This window comes from Dermacentor variabilis, chromosome 8 (assembly GCF_050947875.1).
Source record: "Dermacentor variabilis isolate Ectoservices chromosome 8, ASM5094787v1, whole genome shotgun sequence".
NCBI lineage: Eukaryota > Metazoa > Arthropoda > Arachnida > Ixodida > Ixodidae > Dermacentor > Dermacentor variabilis.
In genome coordinates this window covers 23,405,119-23,425,406 of record NC_134575.1, presented here as the reverse complement: position 1 = coordinate 23,425,406, position 20,288 = coordinate 23,405,119, and the positions used below count along the sequence as shown (strand labels likewise).

Here is a 20,288-nt window from a genome sequence, read left to right as displayed (position 1 = left end):
CTGATACTCCACTTCCAATTGTTCCGATTAATAGGTGACTAATTTTAGTTATATCTGGAACCACTCAGTCAATTGAAGAATTATATTTTTGAAATTAGCATGAAAAACTCTGCCCGGGTGACAATATTTATTAAATTTAGTTAGAAAATAAAAAAAATAGTTTCTGTACACCTCTTTTCTCCCTAAAAAGAGTGCTCAAAGCTCAGAGAGGTTGTCTCCTTAACAGTGCGCTGCCATCGAAATTTCGGCCCCACAGTTGCTCATGGGAATCATGACATCATGCTCAGCCACAGAACTCGGAGACACCAGAGTGACACAGGCAACGGGAGGGCAATTGTTAACCGCACCTGCTAGAGATGACGTTGCGCAAAAGTTCCTGGCGATCAAACGACGCCAGGGCACAGAGTCCGCCGTACATGGCAACATTGTTCGGGGACAGCATCTGAGGAAAAGGAGAAACAAGAGCAAGAAATAAATCCCCGTCAGTGAGAAATTTTGGCTCTTCACAGGCCAGTGTGCAACCTATCATGAGAAACAGCTCCCAGATAGCGAGATACAAATTTATAATCAGTCTGTGATGAAAGGGATGCGAGTGGAGTCTGTAACATCATGCAGCAAATGCCATAAATGTTCAGAATCCAAAGAAGTGCTTGATTCCTAGTTAATGCAACCACTCTAGATACATACAATTTCCATTTAATCCATCCTAGATCAACGCAAATGCACATCCAAGGTTAGACTGCATAATTCGATCGGCCATATCACAGTGCCAGCTGCCAAAATTAACAACAGCCCAGGTACTGAACATAGCTGCATTCAGTTCAGACTATTCATGCCTTATGAACATAATCTCGTCAGCCACGTTCTTGAGCATGCCACTCTCTCTCTCCCAAGAATCTAACAAGCCTGAGTGAACTGAACTGCTCAAATTTCTCAATAGACTGAGGGAACCTCAAAACACGCTTAGAGACAGATACACTAAATTAGTTTAGAAAAGCGTTCTTTTAAAACTCCGTGGTCACTATGATGAAGTAAGCCAGAATTTATATTTTAATGTCACGGCGGCAAAACACCAGCGTTATGCAACGGATTTCAATGCACTCGGTTAATTTGGTTGGATGCGGCTGTGCAAGTTTTAAAAGCTTGCTAACTTCAGTCTTTGACTCCTTTAAAAAATTTGACTCCAATAAAAAAATTAAGAACGCTCGAGCAGGCGGCGCCAAATCCACGACAGGATGGCAAGCTGGTTCAGGAACTTCCAAGGCATTCCCGGCATCCGTCCTTTGCTTTGTCTTTTCTGGCTTGCCAAGTGTATTCTCGCAGTAGGGGGGCATTTTTTTTGGGTAACGTACAAAGGCAAGTAACTAATTTACAGCTAAACTACTCGTTTCTCTCGTTACTATCCCTTTCAGGAATAGTTGATCAAAGCTCCTGGCCTGTCTTTCTAAGCAATCGAAGAGCACACGAAGCTGCGCATGCCCGATCGCACGCCACTTACGTCGGGAAAGTCGCAGTGGTCGAAGCTGGCCTGAAGGAAGTTCTTGGCGGCCGACTTGTACTTCTTGGTGGCCAGCTCGGCCAGTCCGGCTGCACACCGAAGCTTGGTCACTATGCTCTGGTGCGTGTCCTTGGCGTGGCCCTGGGAGGCAATTTGCATAACAGATGATTCAGTGGTGACTTCTCCAGTGCTAATAGCAACCCAAGAACAAGCATGCAGCAGTATTTAGCAGTGGCTACTCAGAGGCGAGATTGTTGGGAGGGGCCTTCATCCTGCAGCGGACATATAAAGCTGAGGATGACAATGAAGGAAAAATGACAAGTCGGATTAAGTGGGCAAGACGGATCGATGACATTCGGGGCTTGATTTATTGCTAGTAACAACCCAGTGAAGTCAGCAGACAACGATGCAAAGGAGGAAATTAACTGCCATCATAATTAGCTCAGGTAGTTGCCTTTTACTTTTCTTGGCTTAGCTGTCTCTTGGCTTCCTTTAGACATATTGATGGATTACACTTTGAGGCAGGTAGGCAGGCCATTGAACACCATGACAGCAGGCCTAGCACGCCAGAAGACGGCATAAAAGTGAATGAAATAAAGGAACAAATTTTTAGAAATTGAAACGCTGCAGTACAAACGTACGTCAGCAAATTCTGGCGTCGCTTCCGCCTTGTTGACGTATGTCAACACGTGGGACCAGTTCTGCAGGTAAATGCTGACCTGAAAAGCATAAAAAATAGGAAAAAATTGAAGACAGACGACAACAAGAAAGACAATGATGGCTCTCTTAGTAGCATTAACAGCCGTGCAGCAGATGCCAAAGGCAGCTATCCCACACCTTACAGCTGTCTCAAGTGCCTCCACGCCCACTCGATTTGCCATGTCGGCAAGCCTCTTGTGACAACGGATCACTGCTTTCGCTGTAATTATTTTAATTGCATATGGATGTGTGCAGTCAAGGAAAAATTATTCTGCAAGTTATAGTAAGCGTTCTTTTTAGTGCAATAGCATTCTATGGGGACATTAGCAGACTTAAGCCTTATGAGGTCGTGGAGTGATTTTCCAGCAAGCACCGTGCATTGATGAGAAGGAAGCAGAGACAGCGGCATGTGGGTACACGTAACCAAATGGCACTGAATCTACAGTTGAGTGCTGGCGTGTAATGCGGTCAGTGTCTTGCACATTTATAAAAAGTGCCGAGGCGATAACACAAAGAGAATGCTACAGATGAAGAGTGTGCCTTGCTTTTGTGCCAAGATTCAAAAGAAACGCATCAGCATAGCCACTTGGTGTTCCTCAGATTCTTCGTTACAGTCAAAATATCCTGCAAGTATTGCATGCAACAATCGAGCTTTTCCACTACAAGCACCACTAGAACGGGAGACTAACTAACTACAGGACATGTAGCTCTCATTTTTTCATGTCCTTATATTAATTTAAGTGGGGCTTATCGCAACAGATCACTACCAATTAGCCCAACTTGTCATACTAACTTTCCCGCACAGTCTGGCACGGCAAGTGCGATATGTGGTACCATGTAAACATTGTGCGTACATGGTAAGTACAATTAATTTCAAACGTAATGCAAAAATCCATGTGCGTTACCTTTATCACGTTTAGGCACATGTTGACCACGTGCCGGCTGCTCGTGCAGTAGTCACGTGCCCGGGAGAAGCACTTGAGCGCATTGTTGAGGTCCCCGCAGTCGAGGTAGTGGTCGCCAAGGTCGTCGTGGCCGCGCCTGGAAAACAGGATTCGTTAACTCATCTCAAAATGCTCTTAGCCTGAAACGTTGTCAGGATCTGTCCCCGTGTTTTGTCACTCGTCCGGGTGGGTAGCCTAAATCACGACTTTATTAATAACAACAAAGAACTGCCATGTCGGATGGTAGGTTTCAAAACACAAGGGGGGGAGGGGGGGGGGTCGTATTCTTTAAGTGTCCACCCCGTAGACATGTCCATTTCGTCTGCTGCTGAAGTTCTGATTGGCTGGAAGTGCCTGCCCCCTTCGGATGTGTACCTCAGCCAAGCCAATCCGAACTTCAGCAGACGAAATGGACATGTCTACGGGGTGGACACTTACAGAATATGCCCCAGGTTTTGAAACCTACCATCCGACGTCTTTTTTTTTTTTTTTGTTATTGATAGTACACAACATGCGGAGAAATTACATTTTAAATGAACAAAATTACCACTGCCGCCTAAAAGTGGATATGCAGTTCTACTGCATAGTAATGATGGCTCTCAACTCCACAGGACCTCACCTGATACTCTCCTTGATCGAGTTGCTCTTGTAGTTCTTGAGATCAGTGTCGAGTTTTTCCAGCTTCAATGCTGCCTTTTTGCTGCGGGTCTCAATCCACTGGCTGTCTAGGGGTGGCACGGCTCCCGAGCTGCTGCTGCTGCCCGTCACATCAGGCAGGTTCGGAGTGCTCCTACAATTTCAAAGCGCGCAGAAAACCGTTGAGGTTGCCTCGCTTGCCCACTGTCGATTCCATCCTAGTAAAGTATGTCAATACGACGTCACCGTCTGGCTTTGAATGACGTTGCGCATTTTTACGTTTACATTTCTGAAGCTCATTTTTCATCTTGAATTCGTTGCCTGGCAACAATTAACCTCACTGAAGCACTGGTTTCTACTATCAACGGTTTTAGGAAAAACGCAAACAAACATTTTCTTAGAGCATTGCAATAACTAATTATGCAAGGCGAGTGTCAATTAACACTCAAAAGTGTTGCAGTTTATATTTAAGCATTCAAAATCACACAATGAAATAAATTGTGAACACGAAATAGGTTTACAACTCTAAGAAGAGCTCTGAAGGTAACACACTACACACAATCGAGCTGCAAACAACGACAGAAGAAGCTGAAATCTGTGTTCTCGATATGTAAAGCCTTGCGTTGAAGCCAGCTTGACAGCTCCCAACAGGTGGGCTGAACTGATGCCCCATGTAACACAAGTTCCAGCTACGAGTGACAAGAAAAGGAGAGCTGAGAAGCTATTTTTGGTGTACACTTCAGTCATAAAAGGCACTTTTGATTCGGCTTGATTGCTTGAAAGTGCTTAATCAACACCGATATTAGTTACAATGTGAAGCAAATATACAAAAGCGTAGGGGAAATTAATAATTTTTGTTTAATTGAAAGGACGGAATGTTGGGGAAAAAAAACTGCCAGTTTTGTCTCAAGGACGAACCACTGACAGCAATAACATGCTTTAGCGTTCTGCTTGAACTTGTCGGACGGTGTTTTAACTAATGTGCGCAGGTGCAACATATGTGGTGTGTGAAAATTTCTGGCACCCTTATAAGCTTTACTACGCTGTGTAGGACCTATAATGGCATTGTACAGGCGCCGCTGTGCTGGCCATAAACAGCAGCGCCATTGCAATTACATCGTTTTCAGATTATGAGCACTAATACTCTTTTGTTTAGATGTCTGAGATTATTTAAGATAAAACATATGCTGTGAATGAAATGTTTTATGACTTTTGTCTACGCACTGCAATCTTAAAAAGATTCTGAGGGATAATTTAGTCAAGAACATACGACCAGGCTTGAATAACTTTGGAGGTTGAATAGTATAGCATCCACCTTGAATATTCAGCATACATAAACATACAGAATACATATAACATAAACCTATGCAGGACACCATGGAAACAGCAAAAATTCACCAAGAGTATCCATATTAACTGCCACTCCAATAAAATGGAAATGACAAGAGGCAAAATGACATGACACAGCTTGGAGCCAAATTAACATCTTCCGCATCATGTATGCAATGCTCTACCACCCTTAATGGACGAGCGTTGCTTGCGAGCAGCACACAAGAAAGATATTTTCTCTTGCCGAGTTTCAGTTTTGAGTACACAGTGTCTAACTAAATGTCTTCAGCCATGACTGAATGATAGATATCAAGTGTCATTTACTGAATTAGAGCAGGAACAGAGGACGAGGAAAAAGTTTCGTGCACCACTTGCTTTCTTCTGAAAGCACGGTCAGAGGAGAAAATGCAATGCACATCCCTGTTTCATATCCAACGAGAACTGCTTCCAATACACCCAGCAAATACAACAACTAAAACTAAGCTTTAAACTTGGGACTCTGGGGGCAATCACCCATCGTCCGTTCAGACAACACTTGAACCATTGTCAATTAGTAGTGGCTTTGGAAAATTCTGGAGATCCCACGCACTGTCACAAACTGACGTGCGATGCATTTTGGTGGTAGCTGGCTATCCGGCATTGTTTGCGGATCCGCAAAGCGATGCCATGTAGACCAACGTGTTTGTGCATATTGAGCAGGCGTGTGCGTGGGTCTTGAGTGCACATGCCTGTGACGACAGCTGCACAATGACGACCGCGCCGAAGACGACGGTATGGCAGCAACAGCACGATTGCTACGCCGGTCGTTCGACGCGAGCTTACGTGACAATCGTTGGTTTTTTTCACATAGGTAGCAGACAAGCGTAAACGAGATGAACACACGCCAGCTGCGACTACGTTTCATGCAATCGTACATATGTGTCCATGCAGTGAGGTGCATGTAACACAACGATGTCGTGTTCTCCGGCAAATAAATTTTAAAGCATGATTAATTTGGGTGATCATGAAGTCAGTACAATGTCGTACAATTTCTACGTAGCATGCTACGAGCAAAGTTAGCCGGTCACCGAGATTGCGCAGTCCAACACGACACCTCAGAGTGCATCTTTTTTCACATGGACAGAAGACGACGAAGTGGCACATAGCATGCGCACCAAGCATTTTAAAGAGCTGGCGGGCTTCGGAACGAGAGAAGTATGCGTACGATCGTGGCCTAATGGCTAGAGCAACGGGCTGCTGTGCTCAACCAGCAGAGGTTCCATTCCACCGTCAGTCACATATTATTTTCCTTTTATTTAAAGCGACGCGAGGCAGGAACCTACCTACTTCGAAGTGCCAAAAATGAAGCAAAGAATGCTTCGCATTAAAGAAACAGCTGTCAGTGTAGTGAAACACCTTTAAAATTACAAAAAAGTGCTAAATATACTAGGGACTATTTTGTACAGTGAAGTACCTCCGTGGTTATGCTTCATCTGTTTTCTTCTTTCACTCTTGTATGTGCAAGTGTGTGGGGGGGTGTTGTAGTGTTCTTTTTAAAATACCTTTTGTATCATTATTTTTTCCCCTTTATTAAGCAAATTTATCTTATTTTTCTTGCACAGAGGTGAAATGGAGTGGCCGGAGATGTACTGCTTCAAACCTCTCCAGTTAAACCCCGTTTAACCCTACCTGTCTGGACAAGTTTCACACAGAGCCATAGGCGACATGGGGTGAAGCTCGCTTCCGGTGTTTTCCACAATCAACAAACCAATTAATATTCAATTCAATTCAATTCATATTCTTTTCATTTCGGCAGTTACATTTATTCTTGCCATATTTCACACATTCGGATGAAAAATAAACATTTCCTTCGGGTATTGTTCATTTCGTCCTTGTAGGGCTAAATTCTACACTCACCCCACAGCCTCGCTGAGCTTCTTGTGAATCTCCTGGTACTTGGCGATGTTGTAAGTGTTCTGCACGTGGGTGAGGGCCATGCGCAGGGCCTCGACTCGCAGCGACGGGCAGTGGTCGGCAATGTACAGGAGTCGGTAAAGTCGGGCAAGGCCCGCATAGCTGTTGGCGTGTGCTTCCAGGTCCTGCAAGGGCAAAGCAAGTTTTGAATTGTGGTGTTTCACGACTAGAAGCTGCACAGGAGGCTGTGATGGAGGGCTCTGCAGCAACTTTAACAAGCAGAATTTCTTTGAGCCCCTTCTGGTGCGAGTGTTTTCAATGAAGTGAAAACATGATATATAATGCAAATCTGCCGGGAAAGAAACGGGTCACTGACCATAGTCAAATCACAATAACATTTTGAGATCCGTACGCACTGCTGGTTCGCAATGGAAAGCCAGCCACGTGGAACCAGGCTTGCCGCTGTGAACAAAACATTCGTACGGATCTTGAAATGCCCCATTTTTGTACTATGGCCCATGACCTGCTCCTTTCCTAACAAATATGTTACCTTCCCAGATGGTATGCCATCGAACTCTCAACTGTGTGAATCCGAATGACAACTTGGAAAAATAAAGAAAAAAGTTAATCACTGGAGCTTTGGGCAATGAGCCAAAGGTTTTCTCATGAAGTGCCGACAACTGAAGGTGTTGTAGGCAGCATGCGGTTCTTAAAACTTTGCAATCCACAATGATAATGATGTGAAATATGACCACAGGTTATTTAAAGACCATTTTCATGCCACCCAAGAAGGTATGCAAATGCTTTAGAGTGCAGGCTCCAAAGGTATGGCACGGAGGCCTAACAACCACTGTGTGATGCGACACATGGACATTTGCAAAGTATCAGGGTCAGCCATATTTATCTATAGCAATAAGTTGACAAATTATGCAATTAGCATTGCTGGTGCTCAGGTTTCAGAGAATAGTGCTGTTTGTTTTTCCCGGTGTCGGATATTTCCTGCAAAACATTGAGAATCCTACAGGAATCATTGGACCAGAAAGGGTTAAGAACCGCCCAAAGCACAGTACACAAGTGCTTTTGGATTCTGTTCCAGACCAATTGTGGCCGCCGTGCCCGGGAATCGGACCCTTGATCTCATTCAGAGCAGCAGTATGTCATAGCCACAAAGGCAACCCGCTAGTACTATCGAACAGTGTTGTCAACAGCTATCATATCTCCACCAGTGAAACAGTAACACTGGCATGGCATCACCATTTCGCACTACCTTAAACACATTCTCAGTGTTCTTAAGTGAGGTGACATCCGCACTCGTCACACATCTATGTGCTAGAAGCAATGGACGACACCATTATGACCACATGATGAAGATTGGCAAGGTGTTGACTCTGACTGGCTGATTAGATTGTATACTGCTGGTTATACAAGAGGCCTGAAATGAGCGGGAACAACAACCAAACAAATTTGTCATCATCACACTTGAATGTGTCTCTTACACTAATCACCATGTTGGTGCTGATGAGGCCCTAGCTGCCTAACACTGGTGAAATGAAGCAAAGAAGCCTTGGTGCGTTGAGTACTGCAATATATTTTGTGCATTTCAGCAAAAAAAGCCATCGCAATGATAATTTTATGACCAGCTGGCAAAGACAGTACGAAACCTCAACAGTTGCACGCTCGATGGTGAAACTTTACTGCAGCTTTGTGCGGGCAACATCAGTTTTTGTTCTGCCATGACATGGCAGTTGTCACCCCAGCTGGGCAAAAAGCTTTCAGCGATTACACATGCCGTGTGCATTGGCTCACAAATTATTCATATACAGCAGGGAGTGTGCCCCCTTGATCAATATGACTCAAGCTGCTCCCAAAAGGTCGCAGTGGCTAAACATAAGTCGCTCATAAAAGTGCCTAATTTAACTAAATGTTCGACGGGAGAGCTACCTGCTACATATTAAGATGTCCGATTTGGATCTGTGCATCACGAGTAATTGTTTCTAGATGTAAGGTGTGGCAGTGGTATGCTTCTGGGACCCCTGGCACCTCCTATTGGAAGAAGCTGGAATTACTTGTTTCTGAGCATGTGTTGCCAGGCAGACAGGGCTTTGCTAGTTGCAAAGCTATAGGCATAGTCATAGCCAATGATAGGAGGAGACGAGATAGCCGGCAGGCTGTGTGAAATCATGGCAACAGGAACAGTTCTCTATCAGCACATGTCTTCACTTGATAACGCAACCACCGACAATAAAAAGGAGCATGCTCACGCAACCTGCCATTGGACAGAATCCTTAGAAAGGGGAGCTACACAAGGCCCATGGCCAAGTTATTTTTTCCTTCCTCCATGCACACAGCTATGGCTGTGAGTGGCAATACCCTGCCCACCTGGCAGCGCATGCTCAGGAACAACTATGTCATGCAAGATTCTGCCAAGAGGTGGTGCCAAGGTTCTTGGAAGCGCACTGCTCCAGTGCTTAGAGTAGCAGGCCAGAGCAAGTTATAGCTCAGGCCAACCTCTCTGCCTTTCTGTAAATAAATTTCTCTCTCTCTCTGCTCAAGTGCTCTAGACAGCTGTGATGGGGTCGGTACAAGGCCTCTGGTAAGGAACTTGAGCAGGAAAACAGTGCAATAGACAGGATGAGATAAGAAGTGGCAAACCAAATTGAAACTTGCAAGCAAGTGCATTCGCACTGTTCTAGAACGAACCAGCCCAAACACGTATGCTACTGATGGTGAGGAACCTTGTTATTGACCCAAGTAGCACAGTACTGAACATTACTCAAACAAGTGGCACAAGTACAAGAAAACAGACACCCACAAAATGATCAAGACAAACATGACGGCACTGATGTCAGCAGTGGTCGCTGACTACCCACATCAAGCAGCATTTCAAGGCCTTCCTTCCTCATCACATCAGTATATGCTAAGAGGTGCTAGAGCTGTAGTGATACACACTGTGTGGTGCTGGAAGTCAAATTAAGGCATGTTCCAAGCTACATTTCCTACTAACATGAAGCTATCACTAATTTCGGAAGGTGTATGTTCACTGGCACGCTCTCTGGAGTTGTCATTGACAACTCTCACAAGTGATCAACTCCACATGTCGTGTGATATATAAATACATTTTGCAAGGAAATTACAGGCTGAAAATTATTTGACTGGTTCTCACAGTTCTTGTGCCTGTAATGCCAATTCATAGCAATATTTTTGCATCCAGAACAGTTAGGCACTGTGAATATTTCAACCTGTGGGCCACTGTGGGCAGTTCTCGAACAACAAAAACAAACACGTCAAGATAAACAATAACAATTCCTCTGCTGTTATCTGGCAAAGTTGTGGAGTAAGAAAGTCAAAGCATCACTCTCAACTCAATAATTCAGCATCTAGCGATTTCTGACGTACATACGTGTACATTCTATTAGGATTCTGTGCAGAAATATATCCAAAAATATACGTAAGTTTGTTAACGGTTACCCTATTCTAGCCCTGCGTCAGGGAACGTTCACGAAATTCAGCTGCCACTCCGCGAGTGAACGAAGCACCTAGGGTGAACACTCGCACACAAGTGGTCGCACTCTTAATCCGCGATCGTCAAAAACGTGAACAATGATCCCGAAGCACTGCCTTCATTCAGAACGCTGCATGCGGACGCGCTAGATCGGCGAAACGTCGCAAAGCAACATTTGCAGCGCGTGCCCAGCTCAAAGCAGCAAACGTAACTGCAGAGAAAGTTGCGAAAACATTATATCCGCTCACCAAAGTTGGGTTTTCGACGACGTAGGTCTCTTCCTCGGCCGCTTCATTCTCCTCGGGCGGCGCGTCGACTTGCATCGGTTCCACGGAACTCTGTTGCTTTCCGGGGAATCGCGGAGGACAAGCACACAAAAATGTACGTTATAACAGGACGTCACGGCAACGTGACTACTACTACAAACCTGCGACTCGACCTGCCGTCTCCTCCTCTGCGGCATTGCAGATGCATGCATTGTGGCGGCACGCTCCTTTCAACCACGGTAGCGACGATTGAATCGCTCTCGGCGAGTGCTATCTTGGCGCTGGTTTCTAATCCTGACGGCGGCGCATAGCGCGCGCCACAGATCGCCGATAATGCGTTAGTTAATGCAAATTTCTTACAAAATTGGATCCGGTAATGGGACGAAAGGTTGCTGCCGCCTCTACTCGCACCATGCAGACCACAGTTGTACGCGCCCAGACCGGGTGAATGCGATACGTCATATCAAGCACGCGCTTCGCCTCTGAGACCGTGAGACGTTATCCTGGCAACATAGTGAGCTAGCGGCGTGCAATGATGTATACCCGCAGTTTGAAAAGAATCGCGGCAAAGTTAGAATATAGTCGGGACTTGCAAAAATAAAAGAACACCAGTCTGCACCGCAAGAGACGCTTTGAATGCGGTGCTTACCTGGAACATCATCATTTGATGGGGAACGGGCTGTGGCATAACGAACTAAAGCCCCTTAAAAACGGAAAAGTTTTGCTGCCGTGACTGAGAAATGAAAACCCGTTTTATTTTTCCGCACAACCATTTACCAAAAACGATACATCGCGGCGAGTGCCCGCCTCGCAACAGCCGTCCAGCGAGCGAACGCAGCGACATATATTGCTGTGGTCGGGCACAAAAGCTAATCTCGATGTTTACAACGATCGTGCTAGCCGTCAGTGCATCGATTACGCTTTCAGTTTTGTTTTGCACAGTGTCATCCTTTATTTTGTTTAGGACTAATAAATGACGAAACATTCATGTTTATTCAATACGTTGCAATTCACTGTCATGCTCGTCGTTAATTTGTACAGAGATGTAAACAAGGATGAATGATAAAGTTAGAATAACTGCGTCTAAGTTCCGTGCAGTAATGCAGTATGCAAAGTGACGGTCCGCGCCCTCATAGCTTGGAAGTGAAATGAATGTGATGGCATAGCTGTCAAGACTAGTTCGAAGTGCGCATTCACTTCACTTCAGTTTCACTGTATTTTATTTTCAACACAATGCTGGGGGTTCTCCAGGCAAAAAAGTTGTCGTAGACAACATGACGGGACCTGGGGACCATGCAGACAGCAGACAAAGTGATAGATTCACAAAACGAAAATTTGAAAGACTTTACATCACTGGGTATCTTGAAATAGTGAAAGTAATATACAATGCAAGATAAAAACAAATGCAGTTATGGGAACTACGAACATCTTTTCATGCACGTTCAAAACACAGAAACATCAAAAATAAAGGTGCACTTGTGTGAAAGCGTTCTTCACTCATTCAACAACAACAACAACAACAACAACAAAATATTATTTGCGACTTGAATCTATAAAGTTGCAAGCTGAAATTTATTTGTGAAGTCACCTGCTTTATTAGTGCGGGTATTTGATAGGCGAGGATAGCCCTTCCATAATGTGCACGTGTTCGTGGTGTTGTTATATGTTGGTTACGCAGTGCATATCCCAGGTAGCACAAAAGAGATACGTAACGTTTTCGTAGCGTTTATCCAAGACGATAAAAACGGGTTAAAGAAGACATGAATGAGAGAACTTCGGCGGGAAAACGTCGGATATCACTGCTAATGTCCGGCTTAATTACTTTCTTGAGACGATCTAGAACAGGTCTGCAAGACGTATTCGAAAAGCTGGTCTAGAAATAATATTGGGAAAGACACAAGTAATCCCTTTGCCAAAACTATTCGTAACCAATTTCTAAACGTTTTTAGGACGTTATCAAAAAGCTAGTCTAGAAGCGGTCTTGAAAGGTTTACGATTATCTGAAGCTAATTTTCGCGGGTGACGGGCGCGATGAGACATCGTTGTTCAAAACACGCGTTTAGTTTCGCCTCACGCGACTGGCCTATGCCGCGCAGACGTCGTCAGCCGCACCCGTTGGCACGGCCTAGGCCAATCGCGTGAGGTGAAACTGATCGGGCGTTTCGAACAACGATCTCCAATCGCGCCCCAGGTGAGTAGAAGCGTCGGTGTTGACTGTAAGAGCCATGGCGCAGTGCCAAGCACTGTTCCCCGCATGGCCGGCGCATCGTCTACCAAGTCGCACGAAAATGAGCCTGTTAGGAATAATAAATCCTTAATACCGCCTTTAGTAAGCTACGATGCTTACAACCACAATGGGAATGACATCTTGCAAAGAAAAAATGGCCACGTCTTGGCAGGTGGCCAGACCAAGCCCTTCATGCCAAGAGTGCATGAAATGAGAACATTGTGACAAAGCAAGAACACTTTATTAAAATGTAATGCTTATGCAAGGTTCGAACAAACTGTGTGAGAAATGCAAATAGAAATAAAAGTACATCAACAATGACAAAAGTCGCAGAAAGGATTCGTAATGAACTCGAAAGTGAACATTCACTAGCACATAAACAAAATTCCAAGTACACATACAAAAATGAACAGAAAAACCTGGAGTGTACTAAAGTGTCTAATTTATCATAGTAAAGTGCGCGTGCTATTAGATGGACTAGAGTTATGCAGAAGTGACATCGGAGCGAATGGAAGAAGTAGACTGAAAAATGCAAGAGTATGAATTGGATGGTAACTGCCTCCAAGCAATGTTACCAATCATCTAGAAGCTTAAAAAGAGCACAAAAAGAAATACCACCGCATACCATCATAAAACAATCCTGTGACAGAAATAAAAAAAAATGGGAACAATGCAAAATTGGAAATATTGCCTTTAGGATATATCAAAGAAGGTAATGGCCAGAAAAAATAACCATACAACAAAAAAGCAATAAAGTGAAATTAGTACAGAATACTTAAACGGGGGATTCAGTGTAACAAGTGAACACTACTGTAGTACAGTGAACGATGAGACAGTAATGCTGCATCTTGCCACTCCAGAACGTGAGAAATGAATATGCAAGCCTCATATTAGAAACTTACATAAACATGGAAATAAACTGGAATGCACTGGAAGCTGCATTTGTGTAACAAAGGAAGCAATGGTCATAATAAATAGTAAGTGTTTTATCTAAAAAGCCCTTTACAAGAGGCAAAGTTGTACCTCTCTGGCAAAAATAAAGTTGCAACGAATAATTTGCAAACCAGCAAATACATTAATTAGCACACTGACATGTTACACTTTGCGCACATCTCCAGTCTCCTAAAGTAAAAAAAAAAGCACTCTGAATGAGAAAAACGTTTAACACATGTAGCCCAGAGCAAATTCTTTGCCAGTTCACTCACACTTTCACATCCAAAAATATTTGCCACAAAGTCCAGGCACAGTTCCACTGATTTTTACCAATTCACCCCCACGTTCACGTCCAAAAATATTTGGCACACAGTCCAGGCAGAGCTTCATAGATAAACAGCTTGAGAGCACCCTACTGATTATTGTGCAGTCCCGCTGCTGGAAATAGAACTGCCGCACATGCTGGTAGTCGTTTCAATCTAGACACACTTGCTGCCCTGGACAGGTATGTTCAGATATCTGCACTGGTGCTCTATTTTGTCGAAGTAGGCACATTGATGCACTACGCTGGTAATTGAAATGTTTTGAATGCACAAGTATTGGCTTCACCAGAAAGACTTGCCCACATACCTCCACTGGCATATATATGCACTTGCTCTTCACTCAGTAGCATTGAACTTAAAGTGTTCCCTATGTGGGAGCCATGTGTAAAACCGGTGTCACACGACCACTCTCGATCGCGATCAAGCCCGATCCGGATCGAAATTATCGATGCGACTGGCTCACTCTCGTAGCTTGCGCAGAGGAGCCATCACGACCGAGAAATTCGATTTGTAACGGACTGGATAGCGGCTAAAAGTGCCCCGTGGGAAACCGGTACCAAATAATGCACAGACGTACGCTAGGAAAATGTGTTGCACAAGGACAAAGAACTGCGACATGCCCTGTTGTGCGAAGCGCGCGAACAGAACACATGTATATATATATTAAAAAAAACTGCGAGAGCGCTTCGCGAACTCCATGCGCACACATGGCACCCGCACGAACTCGGCAGGCCGCCGTAAAGCGCGAAGGGCGCACAGCGTACATTCCGACACATGTCCCAAACTGCAAACAATCGTGCTACCTAAAGCATACAAGTTATTTTATACCAAGGGCATACTCGACTCACGTACGCAGTATGCACAAGCGAGTTACGCAGCGTACATGCTGTATCCATTCGCCAAATAGTAAAATTGATAACAAGCACAAAGCTACAAGGGACTCAATACATTAACACCATTTGAGGCGTCAAATAAAATCGAATTTGGCCGTTTCATATATTGGACACAATATATGGACACATGTGGTACACGGTAATACCATGAAATACCCATCACGTGGGTAAAGGGGGCGAAAACACAATCGAGAACCTGAAGCGCAAACGATAAAAGCACGGTATGGTGCACGCAAAATTCTGTCAGTGCGCTGTAGCGCGAGGGAAGAAAATAGGGTGAGCACTTGACCTCACCTTTTGGGATACCGCACTAGTAGAGAATCATTAAAAAAAAAGCCTGTTTGAACCAGTTCCCTTGTCTGCAACACTCTTGCTAAACGGGAGACTAAAATACCACGATGATGGCTCTATTGCGGAGATCGGCAAGGTGCGCACAGACAGAAATTTTGCCGCCTTTCTTCGCCTTCTGCAAAATGCTTTCTTGTTAGGATCACGCATAGCGGCCGACCCCGACGCTAGGGACACACAGGCACGATTTCGTCCCTCTAACTTTCGTCCTTATACTGCCGTTAACGCCTTAATTACAGCGTCAGTGAAAAGGCGCCTCACATAACATGACAATGAACTTGAAGAGGTGATTAGTGCCCTCCACTCCGCGCCCTCCAATTGAAAACACTACTGATTTCCAAATTAAACTACACAAACAGATCGCACAACCCAAACTAATCACAGAACGTCGTTTTCTTGACGGCAAAACTCTGCAACACTTACATGACAAAGGGCAGCGGCAGCACATTCAGAACAGCCGCTATCATACCACAGCGCAATGCAAGTGCGATAACGTTATTATGCCCGGCTCAAACAGATCGCACAACCCAAACTAATCACAGAATGTCGTTTTCTTGACAGCAAAGCACTGCAACACTTACATGACAAAGGGCAGCGGCAGCACATTCAGAACAGTCGCAAACAGACCATAGTGCCATGCGAGTGCGATAACGTAACTATGCCCGGCTTCACGAATAACGTGGCCGCCTTGATCACATAACAATTGAAAACACCACTGATTTCCAAATTAAAACCACACAAACATATCGCACAACCCAAACTGATCACAGAATATCGTTTTCTTGACAGCAAAACACTGCAACACTTACATAGCAAAGGGCAGCGGCAGCACGTTCAGAACAGCCGCAAACACACCACAGCGCAATGCGAGTGCGGTGACGTGACGACGCCATGACGACGCGACTATGCCCCGGCTCGCCCGGCTGCCCGGAATCACGAATCACGTGGCCACCTTGGTCACATGATTTGACGACGGTATCGCCACCTTGCGCAAGGTTGGATCGCGTTGATGGGTTGTTGAATATTGTAGAAGCCGCTGAAGAGGCTGACGCGCCGTGGCGTGGCGGTGGCGTTTTGAGTCGTTTGCAAAACGTATTCACCCCTCGTTTTTAAGCTGTCTGGCTTCCAACGTTATCAAAACGTATTCACCCCTCGTTTTTAAGCTATCTTGTTTGGAACGTCTTTGATGCGTCGATTTTGGTCAAAAATCCGTTTCAGACGTTGAATCCCTTAATACGACGTTTTCAAGACTTTGTGTGCTACCTGGGTAACGAGCTGACGTTGTGTGTGTTGAATGTAGCTGGTTATGTTTATGTATGTGCGACAGGAGTTCGTAGTCACATATTTTACTGTATTATTATAATGTAATTTAATATAATATAATAAATATATATTGTATGTTATATTATTAGTATTCATTTCAAGGTATGAACGAATGAATATTTGATGTTTAATGGCGCAAGGTCATTTTAAGGTACGAAAACGTATTTCCATCTCAACGCCGTCAGAAATTGGTAAAGTTTATGTGTCCTAATGTAGGCGTATGACTCTACACGGAGGCACTTCTTGCTTTGGAAGCAAGCGGCTTGTGATATATCTGATAAACGAAGGATGAAAAAAAAAAGCAGACTATCTGGGGTGTTATCGCAACGTACACAAGCTCCCCGTCCTTGCTTTAACCGGTACAGACACCACCATAACGCGAAAAGAAAGCTGAACTAAACAAATGAAGTCGATCGCTTTATCGATTTTTTTCTCCGCGACATAGCGTGCTGGCATCTCGCGTTTGACGACAAAAAGGGACGGGTCCCATCATTGCGTGTGAAAGTGGGAGGGGTGAGTGCAACCATATAATAGCACTTCCCCGCCCCATCGATTGCTGTGGCAGCTCTGCCAACGCACTTTTCGTGACGTCGCTTCTGCTACGTTTGCACACTTGGGCCTGTGAACTCCAACAGCGCGTTTTCATTCATACGTGCCAAGGCTACAAGGGTTACACTGAAGCCAAAATGTTTGTTCCTCCGAGAAGGTGACCGTCAATGATACCTCCTCTGCTCAACTAAACATGATAAGACTGCCGTGACATTCGGCGGGATCGTGTAAGGTTGGCGCTAAGGTGTGATTTAACTCGGGAGATGTGGCATCCATCGCACTTGGCGCCGAGCTAGGCCTAAATGGGAACGCTTGGACGTCAACTAAAGCTAGCTTAGTATTAGGTGGTAATTCGGACAGTGACAAAATGCTAACGAATGTCCCGTATAAGCGAAAAGCTTAAGGCTGCGTTTTGATAGCGCATTCTGCAAAAAAAAAAGTACGCGTTTTTTAACCGCGAAATTTCTCTTTTGTGTCCCGGACCACAGGGCAGTCAGTCCTGGAACGTTTGGAACTTCTGTGTCACCGGGAGTTCGGCCAATCTACCACACATGGAACAGGTGAGCCATGCCACCCTTCATTTCAAAGAAGAAAAAAAAAGTCTGCACTAATGTGTTTGACTCACAACTCGCTGAAACGTGCGCGTTTGTTCAGCGATTGAGTGAAGGTGAACGCTTTTGTCCGTAAGTGGAGTAAGTCTTGCGGGGAAATGTATATGCGCAGAAAAGCTTGCAAAAGTAAAATGGGCTTGCAGTAATATCCCGTGCCATTAGAATAAATGCATGTGGGTAACGCTGCAATTGCGGTTAGTCTGCGTACATAATTGACACAATCGCAGCGAAGGCCTAGTTTCGGTTATCTTGAACTTGGCGTACTTCACATATCGAGGAATTATGTAACCTACATAGTGAGGGTTTCATTACGTTCATGTGAACATTCTTAAAACGGTTGCACCCTTTGGGGTGTATATTTGTCCCACAACGATAATCGTCATCTGCCTTGCTTGCGTTTCCTTTCTTGAAAACTCGGCGCTCGCTACTTTTCTGTCGATAATGCGGCGTCATACTGATAACGCGCATGCCGTTCGTGACTGGGAAGTACCGTGCTCGCAGCGTTAAAGAAAGGAAACGCGGGCCAGACAGATGGCGATTATCGTTGTGGGACAAATATACACCCCAAAGGGTGCAACTGTTTTTAGAGTGTATAATCGTCATCTGCCCTGCTTGCGTTTCCTTTCTTGAAAACTCGGCGCTCGCTACTTTCCTGTCGAGAGTGCTGCGTCACACTGATAACGCGCACGCCGTTCGTGACTGGGAAGTACTGGGCTCGCAGCGTTAAAGAATGGAAACGCGGGCAAGACAGATGACGATTATCGTTGTGGGACAAGATAAGCCCTAAAGGGTGTAAATTTTTTCTAAGAGTGATAACTAAGAATTACGAACGTACCCACAGACAACGGGCAAAGCTACATACTTCCAACTTATCCACCTCATTGACATTTTGCTCAGTGCATTCTCTTCGTGTTTAAAGGAGCGCAGAGCTAACTCAATGTTCATCTGTTCTTTGTTCCAGAGGAGATTCCAGGTCCATGGACTCCATCAAGCCCATGCTGAACAAAGCCCACAGTCAACAGCGCGGTTTCAGGATAACACGAGGGCAAAGCCCAAGCAAGCACACTTCTTTCGGCTCCAAGGTCAAGGCCAAGTGCGTCAACGCTGATGTTGTTGTTGCCTGCTAAATATGTGCATATGGCACTGGGAGAGATTCGCCAAGGTTTGCCGTAGGAGCTGCGTAAGAAGGCTGTCTACCCGCTAAATCGATGATAAAGTATAGATGTATGAAATAGGAGAAAGAACCAACCATTCATTAGATCCCAACCAACTCGCCCAGCAACAAGTTCTACTCAACCAACAAAACAGCACACATTGTTAAGTTACGTGGTCGGTTTTTGAAGGAGGTGCAACCCAAGAAAAAAAAAAGGACGCAGAGTCTGTTTATAACGTGGAAATAAGTGTTTAGCAGATCAGCTGCCCTGTAGTAAACAAGTAGTTGGGCATAAACCTACAGGCTTCCTTCCGGCCACGACGCAGCATGCTTGCACCAAAAGCTAAATAAACGATAGGAGAGAGGTTGCCTAATACGTGAAATGGCTAGCTCTGTATCTTTCTTTCGGAAGCAAACCTACCGCAAAAGATTCCATGTTGTGAGCCCCCTCCCCTACTGATGTAAAAGTTGAACTGTACACTGCCGATGATCTGTTCTTTATTGTGTGTCTTTTTTTTTTTTGCCGAAAGAAGATATTGTCATTTAACTACAATATCGCAATGCCTTCGAGCGTTGGACAAAGCTTCCGGACTAATTCCGTCTTCATAATAATTACCGACAATAATAATTCATAAAATTCTGTCGTGGCGACATCCGACTGCGTCGCCTCCTATAACGAACCCAGCTAGAACGAGCTCGGATCGATGCAGTGAACTATTAAACTCATTAAGGTTTGTGAACGTCTTTGTGTTAATTAGGCACATCGAACTCGGCATCGGACACTGTCTATACATTTTTTTTTAGCCCGTGTATGAATGAAAAGAAGACAAAAGCCGTGAATGAAAAGAAGACAAAAGCCGTAATATTTCGCCCGAAAAATAAGCCGGTTTCTATTCACAGTTATATTCTATATAATTCTCGACCTATAGAAATAGTTAATCATTTAGATGCCTTGGAGTTATATTTTCTTCAACCATGTCATGGGAACACCACGGAATTCACGTTGTCAAACAACTGGCTAGAGTAGTGGGCATGATTGGTTGCACACGGCACATTCTTCCGACGTCACTCAAACTAACTCTTTATAACGCACTTTTTTATTCTCACGTAAATTATTGTCATCTTGTATGGGGAACTGCAACACATTCTTGTCTTCGCAAA

General features: G+C 44.6%; 2 protein-coding genes across 8 annotated transcripts in view; one reads left to right on the top strand and one right to left on the bottom strand.

Moving 5' to 3' along the window:
- CSN1b (COP9 signalosome subunit 1b) overlaps positions 1-11,604 on the bottom strand; it is a 30,712-nt gene extending 19,108 nt beyond the window's left edge. For 2 of the 7 annotated variants that reach the window (XM_075701400.1, XM_075701406.1), the window contains exons 1-8: positions 10,929-11,406; positions 10,750-10,845; positions 7,003-7,184; positions 3,761-3,931; positions 3,103-3,238; positions 2,140-2,217; positions 1,499-1,639; positions 348-442 (exon numbers count right to left, since the gene is read on the bottom strand). In XM_075701400.1, coding sequence (XP_075557515.1) covers positions 348-442; positions 1,499-1,639; positions 2,140-2,217; positions 3,103-3,238; positions 3,761-3,931; positions 7,003-7,184; positions 10,750-10,845; positions 10,929-10,979 — 950 coding nt within the window. In that variant the 5' untranslated portion in view covers positions 10,980-11,406. The other 5 variants (XM_075701404.1, XM_075701405.1, XM_075701402.1 and 2 more) reach the window with 4 other exon arrangements.
- Positions 11,605-17,454: 5,850 nt separating this feature from the next.
- LOC142590959 (uncharacterized) overlaps positions 17,455-20,288 on the top strand; it is a 38,325-nt gene continuing 35,491 nt past the window's right edge. Inside the window, exons 1-3 of the mRNA XM_075703328.1 lie at positions 17,455-17,520; positions 17,852-17,923; positions 18,936-19,067. Of these exons, the coding sequence (XP_075559443.1) occupies positions 17,501-17,520; positions 17,852-17,923; positions 18,936-19,067 (224 nt within the window). The 5' untranslated portion in view covers positions 17,455-17,500. The remainder of the gene's footprint in view (positions 17,521-17,851; positions 17,924-18,935; positions 19,068-20,288) is intronic.